This window comes from Athene cunicularia (assembly GCF_003259725.1).
Source record: "Athene cunicularia isolate RWA chromosome 2 unlocalized genomic scaffold, athCun1 chr2_part1, whole genome shotgun sequence".
Classification (NCBI taxonomy): domain Eukaryota; kingdom Metazoa; phylum Chordata; class Aves; order Strigiformes; family Strigidae; genus Athene; species Athene cunicularia.
Genome location: NW_020799095.1, coordinates 70,448,800 through 70,461,196, shown reverse-complemented (window position 1 = coordinate 70,461,196; position 12,397 = coordinate 70,448,800). Strand labels below are relative to the sequence as shown.

At 35.1% G+C, this 12,397-nt stretch overlaps 1 protein-coding gene across 4 annotated transcripts in view; it reads right to left on the bottom strand.

Annotated features, from left to right (window-relative positions):
* Positions 1-12,397, bottom strand: part of CDH12 (cadherin 12) — a 393,880-nt gene that overhangs the window by 153,934 nt on the left and 227,549 nt on the right. For all 4 annotated transcript variants that reach the window (XM_026843110.1, XM_026843111.1, XM_026843109.1 and 1 more), the window contains one exon: positions 9,109-9,524. In XM_026843110.1, the coding sequence (XP_026698911.1) occupies positions 9,109-9,339 (231 nt within the window). In that variant the 5' untranslated portion in view covers positions 9,340-9,524. The remainder of the gene's footprint in view (positions 1-9,108; positions 9,525-12,397) is intronic.

Here is a 12,397-nt window from a genome sequence, read left to right as displayed (position 1 = left end):
GCACACCCCTGCTTCTTGCACTAGTGAAGGAGCAATTCCTTCCCCTTAACCTCACCACTCTGTTCTAAATATTACAGAGACCTGTCATATCTCCACCTCTTTCTCTTTATTTCCAGGCTAAGGTAACCCATCCTAGTCCTTCCTCACCAAAAAGTCAATCCAAAGGTAGTGACTGCCTTTGTGTTCTCTGTATTTTTCCCAGTTCTTTGGGGCACACATCTTCTTTGAGACCAGAGATAAATAATTCATGCAGTGTGGAAGATACAGGCTCACCAGAAATTTAGACACAAAACTGTATTAATGACATTTTTTTCTGCCACTGCTAAGAAATTTTATCATTCCCTTTGCTTTTCTGGCACTCACTACACACTGAGAAAATGTGCATACAGTTATTATAAAATAAGATCTCATCTGAGAGAGCTTATGGTTTCCTCAGAGCACAACATTTTATTAATGAAGCTAGGAATTATTCCCCTCCTCTCCCAGTATGTATCACTTTATATCAAATTTAATCTCTTATTTTAATCCTGTTTCACATGGTCCTTTTCCCATTTTTGCTATTCGGCCTTTATCTTTACTAATTTGAATAGCTCAGTATGAACAGCAAACACTGTCACCCGGATATTCACTCCTCTTCCCAGATCATTTATGATCATATTAAACAACATAGGCCCCAGCTCAATCCGTAATATTTTGGCTACCATCACTGGAATTTCAGAATGCAACGAAGTACAGGTATATGAACCTAGAGGAAGAAAAACATCATCATTTAAGTAGCCAATGGGAAATATTAGCACAGTGAAAGAATAGCTTGTATACTGTGATGTCACAGACGGGGCATCCTTTGCAATCCTGCTTTCTTGCTGCAGCAGCAGGAGTCCTGCTGTTGTCCGAAAAGCAGATTCATCGCCCGGTGTGCAACAGGTCCATAATCACACACTCAAGAGAGACATTGCTTACTTATTCTAGGGTTGCACAAGCCTAGGTGCTTGGTGGTTTCCTACAAATCAAGCACACCAATGGGACTTTTCATGCTATATTTATACACAAGACTTGCAGAGTTAGTAATCTGCCGAGTCCATCCTTTCCACAATGATTGTTTAGAAATTTACATACAATCATAACACTGCTGACACAATAATTCTACTACAGTGCATGCTTTGGGGAAGGGTCTTCACCTGGGCTAGGGTATTCTTGACTTACAGGCATGATTTTTAGTTTTATAATGACGGTGGTTTAGCTAAGGATACATGGACCTTCAGTTTCCTTGCCAAGTTGGCAATGTATACTCTTCAAGGTCTAATGGCTCTGCGATGTCCTTGCTCAAAGGTGGCTATCTACCTGTTCCTCTGATTAGGGATGCTTTTGGCTTTAACATATACAAAGAACAGATTTCTTGACCTAAGCATAATATTGCTACATTGTTCTAAAAATTTAACCTTCAACACAGCCAGTTCGAAAAGGACCAGGATCTCAACTGCCTGCATTACTGTCTATCTACACCTTTATTGGTACAATTTCGGAATTTCTATAAAACTGCTCTCTCTTGCCATTTTATTTCGTCAGTACTTCTCTGAATCTTATTCCACCTATTCTATTTTAACCTGTTTTTCTCCTTGTGGGACATGGAGGTGTATGAGGGAGAGGGAAACAGTAGATGCCATAAAACCAATAACTGCTCTGAGTCCTTTGCTTTCCATATCAAATAAGAGTTACAAATTGTGGTTTGATATATATACTTTTGAAGCACAGGGTTTTTCACACTTTAGGATGTCAAATGTGAGAAAAATTTCAGGCCCCTGACTCACAAACCATGAAAGTATAACTGCAGAACCTGACAACACTGTCAATGCTAATCATCTTCGTTTCTGTTTATTAGCCACATACAGGGATATTAATTGCAGTGGCTGAAATTGAGATAATCTTCTAACTCTTTTGCTTCTCGTACAGGTTGGTACTAGACACCTGATAGTAATATTTTTTTCTTTTTATTGAAGACCATGCATAATTAATAATTGATTGATTCTTGCTGTTCAAATGTTTGTTTCAGGATATGATATTTAGCATTTTATTTGAAAACAATAAGTTTGAAGTTTGTTAATAAATTTTATTTTATACCCATACATTGGGTTTGAATTTCAGTGGTGATTTTTCATTGTAAGCTTTCATAAAATGTAAATATTTCAGTGCATTTTATTAAAATAATGAATTTAAATTATATAAATATTCACACTTTAACATATATTTTTAAAATTGTAAGAGGATTTATGAAACAAATTTTATAAACTCAAATTTCTGAAACTTTCTGCTCTAATTTTTTTCAAAGTGTTTTTATACCAAATAAGCATCCCTCCAAACTGAGCAAGAGAAACAAAAAGTTTAAATTTTGAAAAAAACAACCTGTCTCATAGATATGAAATCCTGAGCTTTAAACTAGTCTCCTATGATTTGGCAATTCTTTCATTAATATTTCTATAATTTTATTTTTCTACTGAGAATTTATAATTTTGCAGCATGTTTGAGTGAGTTATTATGTTCTCCCTTGTTTTTTAACGTATGTTTCAGCAGTCACAATTTTTATTCCATTTCTGAACCTTCTTGTCACTTTGGTTTACACACTGTTACCCAGATACAAGAATGACTACATGTATTTAATACTTTTCTACACTGTGCTGTCTGGCAAATTCTATTTAAAGTATTACATGGCATTCTGATGATCTTCCAAAAAGGAGATCACCTTGTGATCTCAACTTGTTTCTCTTTCACTTCAATTATAATTGATGATCTAATGTTTCACTAATTATAAATTCAGTTTTGAGTTGCTGACATACATAATATATGCCTGTGTCTGATCTGAGTATCGGAAACACTTAAATCTAAGGCTTCTAGCTGAGTCAGCAATTCTTAGCGAAACTCCAGTTTTAGATTAAACAAATTTAAGATCTTCAGATTCACTTGGATAAAAAGAGGAGACTATGTTTTGGTTTGTCTGTCTGCCTCAAGTTCCTTCATTTAATAAAAGTTCTCTTAAACTACCTTTTTATATATGTCCTGGTTCATTCCTGCCCAGATGAGGCCCTTTATACAAAAACATTCCAAATAAAACTACAATACGTATAAGGGGTTTTTTTAGCAGTTTAATTTCTACAAGTTCCATCTGTGTTGACAACATATACTTCAGACACAGGTTAGCACCAATAGCACCATCCACTCAGAAGTGTCCAGAGGTCTTGTGGAGACCCGGAGACTTCATGCTAACAGGATCAATGCTGCAGGCTTTCAGTCTCCTACACTGATCACTGAATTCTCGGGCAATGCATCCTGCTGAGTTTTAAAGTTTTAACTATTTCAATTTGTGACCTCCTTAGCAGTCCAGAACAATGACCACAACTTTTTACAGCACCTAAAATGTGGGTTACAGCTCAATAATCTGATCCTTCTTTTTTATTTTGACTTCATTCTGAACTCACTCTTTCTCTCTCTCATGCAATCAATGAAAACATAGTTCTTATCTTTGTTTCATCTCCAAATACCTCATATACTTTTCATGAATCTAAGGACCACAGGCAAAAAGTGTTCCTACTATCAGGATTTTGCTTCTAATTTTCCTGCTATGAGCTACTTAATTAAATCAATAAAAAAGTGAAGCCACTAAAACAGTATGTTCTGTTGTGTGTAAGCTGCTAATCTCTACCACACATGACAATAAAGCTGGTTCTTTATACACCTTGTAAAAAGATAAGCTTGCAAAAGTAAACATTAAATGCAAGTCTACCTTGTTCATGGCGGTTTTGTGTTTCCATTGTTCCACTTCCTTCTCACACTTTCTCATACAGCTGTCAAAATTGCTTTGTGTCCCACATACATTGTGTAATATACAGGATGCAAAGCTTTTAAAGTCATCACTTTTTTCACCAGCCAGATACAAGTACAGAGACAAAGGTCTCAGCTCAACACAGCAAGTTAATTCCAGAGTTCTGCCCCCGGTTTTGATTCCTCTTACATTTTTATTACAATTTCATTTCTCCTCATCAATTTTCTTACCTGTAATAAATTGTGACAATGCTTTTACCTAAAAATGTGCATGATATAAACTCAGTCAGTCAGTTTAGCAAGCCAGGCTAACATGATCATGCCTGACCATGCTTTAAATTATTGTCTAAGGACCACTAAGGTCCAACAAGAATTTCACTGTGATGTCTGCAGACAGAGGTGGGTATAATGAATTCCTGTGGAGACTAAAGATGTACTGAACAAGCTCATTCTTATAAATACTCTTTCAAAGATCTTTCATATTAAAATAATCCAGAAATGACTAACTGTATGTCCTGCATCATAGGAGTCAACACATTACTAGTAGCTGTCTCTGAAACAACTCTCATCTCCTTGAAGATGGCACAGTGCAAATATCTGATGGAAATTATATACTGGTCTCTCTCTAACACTGTTACTTCAGTTGTGGGCACAGAACCTGAGGCTAGGAAAACCCCTTATGACAGCTTTAAATAAAATAATATTGTGACTTTCTTAGCAGAAATCTAGTAGAAATATATATATTTTAAATCAGTTTGATCAGGGTACAATTATAAACAGACCTGAGCTTTTTTCTTTTCTTTACAGGGCAGTAGCTTTCAAATTCACTGCATGGTTGTTTGTTTGTTGGGTTTTTTGTTGTTTTTTTTGTTTGTGTTTTTTTTTATTTTTTCTTTCAAGTTAATTCAGTGCTTGTGAATAAGACCAAATCATAGCCACCACACTGTAAATCTGTTTGTCTGAGAACAGATTTTGCACAAGCAGTGCAAAATTTTCTTCATAGACTGCCCTGTCATTGTGACATTCACCCGAGAGGGAAAACAACTGTAAAATCCGAGCATGCATTCAGAAAGAGGTGTTGATTTAAAGCCTGATAGAAGGTGGTCAACATTCATTCTATTATATTAAAAACTATCCACTATAAAATGCATAAATTCTATGCTCATATTTCAGATGCAGAGGGTAAATTATTGGGTTTCAAAAAAGCACTCTGTTCTAGTCACAGATACAGAGCTCTGCTTTCTCCAAATCAGCACTGTTTCTGCCTTGATATATGGGGAAACCTCTGAAGATGATGAGGTTTTCTCAGGACCGAGTCAGATGAAAAATACCATATTGCTACATGCACCCTGTACTGCCATAGGGCAGTTGTGACTTACATTTTTCAGCTGGTGGAGATCATAACAAAAAAAAAAATCTGTAGTAGTTTGCATGAGGGCATGTATAATATAACTGAGTTTAAAGAACAAAATGTTGCAAACCACGTAGGTTACTCATTAGCAAGGTAATATCTGGCAAGCTGAGAATATTTAGGGTTTTGCACACTGGAGAACAGAAGAGAAATGGCCATTACCTCAAAGAGGACTTTGGAATCTTTTCCTATGCACCCAGTCTGTGTTCAGTCAAAACTGAAACATGACTGTCTCTGCAAGTTTGAGGACAGCCAGCAAAAATCCTTACTAAGAGCAGCTGTGGAGGTGTACAACACAAGAGATATGTAATGCATGTACACACTAGAAACACTAAGACACACGTATATAAATAGAAGCATGCTACATGTATAACAACTAAAAATTATTGTTAGTATTATCTTGATGATGAAGAACCTATTCTGTTCTTGTCTATTTTGATCTCTTAAACTTTCATATTCTGCCTCTGCATGTCACTATTGAAACACAACAATAAAGAAAGGTTACAGCAAGATTTATAATGTCCTGGTGGGGCTACACCCCCTTGAGCTACCCCTGCATAAGGGCAATTAAAACTGCTACCTTGCTGGTGGTTATAAACTGTCAGGACATGGCCATCCTTGAGGATCTGATACTTGGATGACTCCTGTTACCATCCAATGAGGACTGAGTTTTGGCACAAAAAAAGAATAATGAATTTTTTAAAATTTTAATCCACACATGTGCTGTTTTGCCTGGCCTTTCAGAGCTTCATAGCAGCAGGAAAACATGTAAAACACATCAAAGTACATGAGCAAGCCTTATTTTACAGCAAGTATTCCAGCATTCCTTCAATTTTCATGGGTCACAGGGCAAAGCTGAATTCCAATCTTACTTTTTAGCTTGAGTCTGCTTACATGGATCTCTACTAAAGGGGGCTATTTTGGGTAATCTGGTGGATTTTTGATTCTTCCATGTTGTGCAAGCAGAGGATTTCCGAATATTGATTTAATATTCAGGTTAAATATTTTTAATGTGTCAAAATTAAGCACTATTTCAAGATCTCTAACTGTGAGCTAGAGTAATCCTCATCAGTTTCTAAACTGTATTTTGATTTGCAACCTGACACTTCTTAAGATAGTCATCTAAAAAAAGACATAAAAGGAATTAAGCATATTGGCCAATAACAGCTGACATTACTGCTATAAATAAGTGTTCTCTTACAGGTGGCTTCCAAAATTAACTAGTCACCCCTAATTGTTTAGTGAAATTGTCACCTGATTTAATAGACACATTAAACTCCTATTTATAAATTACTGTGACATTATTAGTGCAACAGTTCTATAATAAGTGATATAAATGCCAATGCACACATCACTATATTGTGTCTGGCTATCATGCCTGCAAGAAGATAAAAACCCTGTGATTTCAGGTCACAAGAAACATCTGCACTTTATCATGTAATTAATATCATTTTAAATATAGCACAGTAGTATTATAATAAGCATTAATTTGAAAACATACAATTTTGGAATAAAGCTAAATTTTGGTAAATATAATCCAAATTTATTTTTGCAATCAATCAAGAACTAAAATGTCACACCTTAAAAATGTTTTGTGATTTTAAAAATTACATAAGATCCAAAGATAATGATTAGCCACCACTGAGTGTATTTTGGTTTGTTGACAATGGTTTGAACTTGTATTAAGCATGGCTTTTAATATCAGGATTTAAAAGCACAATTTCTGTAAAGAACTTCTCCCATTCAGTGCTCTACCATCTTTGAGAGCTTTGTGGAAGATAAAGAGAAAACACTAACATGTCTATCTCGTGTTTTTTTTTGGTTTTGTTTACTTTTAAAGAGATTAGGCACAGAAGACCTATCCAAAAAAATGGAAGGTTCTTTTATCAGGTACATTGAAGGAAAGAGTTAATATAGATAAAATGTATTGTAATAAATATCAAATGGATGCTTAGCAGGTAGTAACATTGTTGAAAAAAAAAGATCATCTGGAATGAATTGGATTATTCTAGAAGCAGGTTTTTTGACTCAATGTTATTGAGGTACTACTTAAACATCCTAATTTATTTTGCCTTTCACCACCAAAATCCTCCCATGTTCTATTTTATCTATTTATTAAGTAACAGCGGTATATGATATTCTGTCAAGAAACATCACTATTGCATGTGCTACACTGCAATTTGATCTTTCCTCATTTTTGAAAATGTCTTTTCTGCAACTTGTAACAGTTCAGAAAAGTCTTAAGAGTTAAAACCATGCCATGTAAATTCATGATAAGCATTACTATTAATGAAAACATCCTATTAGTTCTGAAGTTGCTTATATAGATAATAGTCAATTTTGTCCAAAATGAGTATTATTTTGGCAGCTTAGACCTGATCCTAAATGATTACCCAGACTATCTCACACAAAGGAATAAAGACTAATGAATTACAGTGGTGCAGCATCTCTGTCTTCTGCGCTAAAAGGCACAGCAACCGTGTTAGAGTCCTTGTTTGTATCTTTAGTGAGTGGTCAGAACAAAAATACCTGTTCTAGAAAGTGTAATTTGTATCCATTCAGCATCACAGAGATGCAGTTTTTCATTATGTGATCCCCCTCTCTTCAGACTTTAAAACAAACTCATTTATATTATCTTTTTGTTATTAACATACTGTTTTGTAAATTGTTTTGACTAATATTTTTCGTGTTTAACATCAATGCCTATATGTGTAATATCCAAGTACATTTTTGGCTGATTTGTCAAATCATCTAGTGAACCACATGTAGTCTTTTGCTGTTTTATTCACGCATCCTCTACTTAGACTAGCTTCCTTGAAGGGTAGGAGGAAAATTAATTTTCTGTGAATTTTATTTATATTTAGGAAAAAAAAAAAAACCAACACATTCCCAGCTTTTACATTAAAAAAAAAGTTAAAACATGGTATGAAAGTAAAAACTGAGGCATGATACCTCATTTTTATGGTAAGTGAATTTGAACTTCACTGTCTAGGGAAGTGGCATTTGGAGACCCAGGAAATGAATCCCTGACCTCTTACCTTCATTGAGTAAGGGTCTTTACTTAAAACGAAAATTACACATAGCATCCAATTATATAGTGTGCTATTATTTTTTTCACAACTTGTTCTCAGCTTTATTTTCTGAAAACTCTATTATCTGAATTCACCCTCACACACGCTCCTTGAACAGTTGGCTATCAAATTACTTATGCCTTATTACACAAACAGTGGTCATATAATGAGAGAGAGAATTGCATAAATTCTCTGCATGTGTCTGCACACAGAGCTATAATGCAAGAGTTTGAATTATGAAGCAGTAAAACATATTAGAAATACTTGAAAATATTCTGAACAATCAGAGACAAAAGCAAATGACACAGAGGCATAAGATAACAGAGCAAAAAGCAGGTATTTTCATTAACAAAAAACTGACTGAAAACTGACTTGGAGTAAGCATCCCTATCACAGAAATGACTGTGCATTCTGGGCTAGAGATTTCTGCTTTAAATCTTGTCTCTGATATCAGTCTGCCATTTGTTGCTAAAAATCAAGTATGACGTTACAGTAGATTCAGTTAAAGTAAGCTGTGCACCACAAACTTACCTCAGAACTCCCTTTTTCTTGTTGTTTTATTCCAAAACCAAGGATAAACAAGTAAGAGAAACATACAAAGGTAGAAAGTAAAAGTTATAAACTTGTGCACTAAAAAGAATATTAACATCTATAGTGGCTATATGAGAGGCTGAATGGTGAAGGGAATGAACAGTAAGAACTACTACTGTCAATTGAAGAAGAACTGCCCCACCAGAAACAGGAAAACATTTATAGCACATTTTACTATTTGTTTGTGTCATTTCAAGTTTTAAAGAAATAGTAAAAAATTACCTTTCCCACATACTGAGGTTCGGAGCCCATGTACTCTTCCAGCACAAAAAATTGATTCCACACCCAGCCTCGTTTGACTCGCTGAGCAGATGACCTCCTCCCTGACACTGGGACAACATTTTCTCTTGGCTCTGCTTCTACAGTCTGTTGCGGTTGTGGATGCAGTGGTGTTAGGAGACCTCCATCAAACAAGACCCAGAGAAGCAGGGATAAGCAGTTCCTTGTAAGCATTGGCAACAGCTTCCCTACAGCAAGTAATAAAAACTCCAGCACTTAATGCAGAGCAGAGGAATCCAGGTTTGAGGTGTCTGTGGCCTCCACCACTTCGCTTCTGATTTTACTGCAGAAATGCTAATGCAAGCATTAATCCTTCCGATGACAAGGTTTTTGCCGCATTAAATTCCATCTAAAGGGACCTATAAAAGAGATTTACATGGCAACATCAAATTACATAAAATTACATTGAAGCGTTCATCAAAATTCTCACACCTAGTTAGTTTATAGAGACAGAGAAAAAAATTAGGAATCACAGTTTTAAAAGACTGCTATTTTGATTGTAGCGTTGAGCTGCTCTAGAACATTGTACAGTTATTACAGGAATAGTTCATTCTTGATCTGCTTATCATTACCTCTGTCTGTCTGAGGACAGGCCTCTAGCTTTTGCTTTATGACCCAGTTATCAGATAAAATTGTTACCCATCAGTGATGTCAAAAAAATTTACTCTGGATGGACACAGAAAATATTGGGGAGGAGAGGACCCACTCTTCCATCCTACTGTCCAGAGCAGGAATGCTTTGCTTGTTGTCTCTGCCAGAAAAGCATGTTGGAAGCATCCCCTTCTGTCTCTGGGTGGACTTGGACAAAATTTATACTGAACCTTGAAGCCTGGAGGATAGATCTGTATGAATTCCATGGAAAATTAAAAAATGGGAAATAGTGCCCATCCAGCTAAATGCCACAAAGCTCTCAACACACAATATGAAGTCTATGACTGATATTCTCTTCTCACAACAAGCCTTGTATCAAAATGATAGTTGTGTTATTCTTCAGGTCTACTGTAAAGTACATGAAAAAATGCAGGCCTGATACCCAGCAAAAATGTGAGAACTGCAGTCAGTGTAGAAAATGAAACAACACAGAAGTAAGCTAAGTGACAGTCATTTACACTGACAAATGACAGGTACACAGATTAAAAATAAATCAGTGCTAACTAACTACAGGGCTGAGACAGAACTATCACATCAAGGTGACAATTAAAACTCCGGTGATTCTTGTAGCAGCCAAATGCCATCAGCAAACAAGGAGGAAAAAAAAAAAAACAACCTAAAGGAATTGTTATTCTCTCACATTGCTCTGCTTATACCAGCACAGACCATTTTAACAGAAAGACAGGAAAATATACTGTTTTCTAGCCACAGTATAATTAACAGACATCCTTTCTTTTTGTATTTATGGTATGTTCTGATTCATTATCTACAATTAATAAAATGACAGTGCTAAATAATCTTAATATTTAAATATTAGGGATGTAAATATTAAAAAATTATGGAATATGAAACAAGTTTAATAAAATGTAGCTCTAGCTGCCATTTGAAACTTTATGCCAAATTCAGCAGCAATAAAAACTGGTGAAAATGAGCACTCACACTATCTAAAAATGCTGTGATCCAGCCATCAATAAAGACACCGTGAAGACTGCTAAATCTATGGAATCCATGCTGAAACAAATGGAGCTATTCTAGAATTTAGAATTAGACAATAAACAACATCACAACGCATCTACATTCATTTTCAGGTCAGATGCAGTAAGTACTGAGGCAACATGAAGACTTAGCGTTTATTTTCCCCCATGTTTCCAAGCTATTGATCTTTCTTTTAATAGAATGAATTAATGGATTCCATGAAGCTATCGTTGCCTATGCTGGCCCTGATGAAGGTGTAATAAATGAACTGTCACACTTCCATAAGGCCCAGGACATCTGTTTAACAAATACACTTTCCCTTCCATAGCTCTTCTTCATTAGGGGTGTATGACTGGCAGGCTGCATGTTGTACTAACTTGAATAGAAGGGGATCAAAGTTGTTTTCTGACAACTAACATTTCCATAAACCACAGCTCTACGCTAACAAATTTTTAATCCCACTATGGATTGAAGATAAGAATCAATTAATAATCTTTTCTCATTAAGATCTACAACCTAGAAATGAAGTGCCAGCCTACTCTATAGTCTGCTGGTTGTCAGGTACAAGAAATAGTGCTTGATGATTTAAAGATGGATGCATTTTACATTTCAAAAACAAAAATACAATTTATATCACTGTGGAATTCACCACTTACTTAGGGACATATTGTGTCATTGATTTTTAAACAGAAGTTTCTACCAAATCAATGAAGAGTTCTGCTTAAAAAAATCAATGACACAATATGGACCTCAGAAAAGAAGAAACAGTAAAGTACCTAGCCATACATAATTTTAGTTTTCAAACACTGTCAAAGGTTATATTTTTCTTCTGAATAATATTATTACTATCCATAACAATAAATAACGTAGAAATTTTCATTTCTTAGGTACATGCTGAAGTATCTAATTAGAAAGGATTTGCAATTGGGAGCCTGGAAAACCTAACACATTTTGAAGAAGATAAAAAAAATCCTAGAAAAATAACAGCACTTCCTATTCTAAGTTTAGAGTAAGATTTTTCTGTTCTGATTAGAAAAGCTATGTCTTAGGTCTTAATAAAGTAAAAAATGTAGTGAAAAGGTATATAGTGCAAGTGAGTGTTTTAATTCTACCTTCAGAAAGGATTAAAAATGAGGGAGGAACTATCTGGTCATGATCTTTTTTTTTAAAAAAAATAAATTTCTAAGTTGTGCTCAGGACAGTTCAATTTTTTTTCCATCTAGAGTAAATTATCCCTAGTTAAAATAGGACAAACTTCCCACCTGAATTATCATTTGTATCTTATGGATTTTATTCCAGCAAAGAAACTAAGACAAGACCCTACCACACTAGAGAACTGTACTCGATATTATTATATTTGGTATGTATTTCTATTGGCAGGGGTTTTTTATTTAACAATACACATGACTTTTTGTGCTTCTCCTTTCAATGCATTCAGTGGTATCTATCAGGTTCAGACCGTGTTCATCCATAATTCAGTTCCAAGACTTCCAAATTCCTGATACTCTCCTGATCCATGGTCACAGGGTGCAGGCCTAGTTTTTATGGCAAAATCATCTTAACTATGAAACATAACCAAAAAAAAAAAAAAAAAATAAAAAAAAAA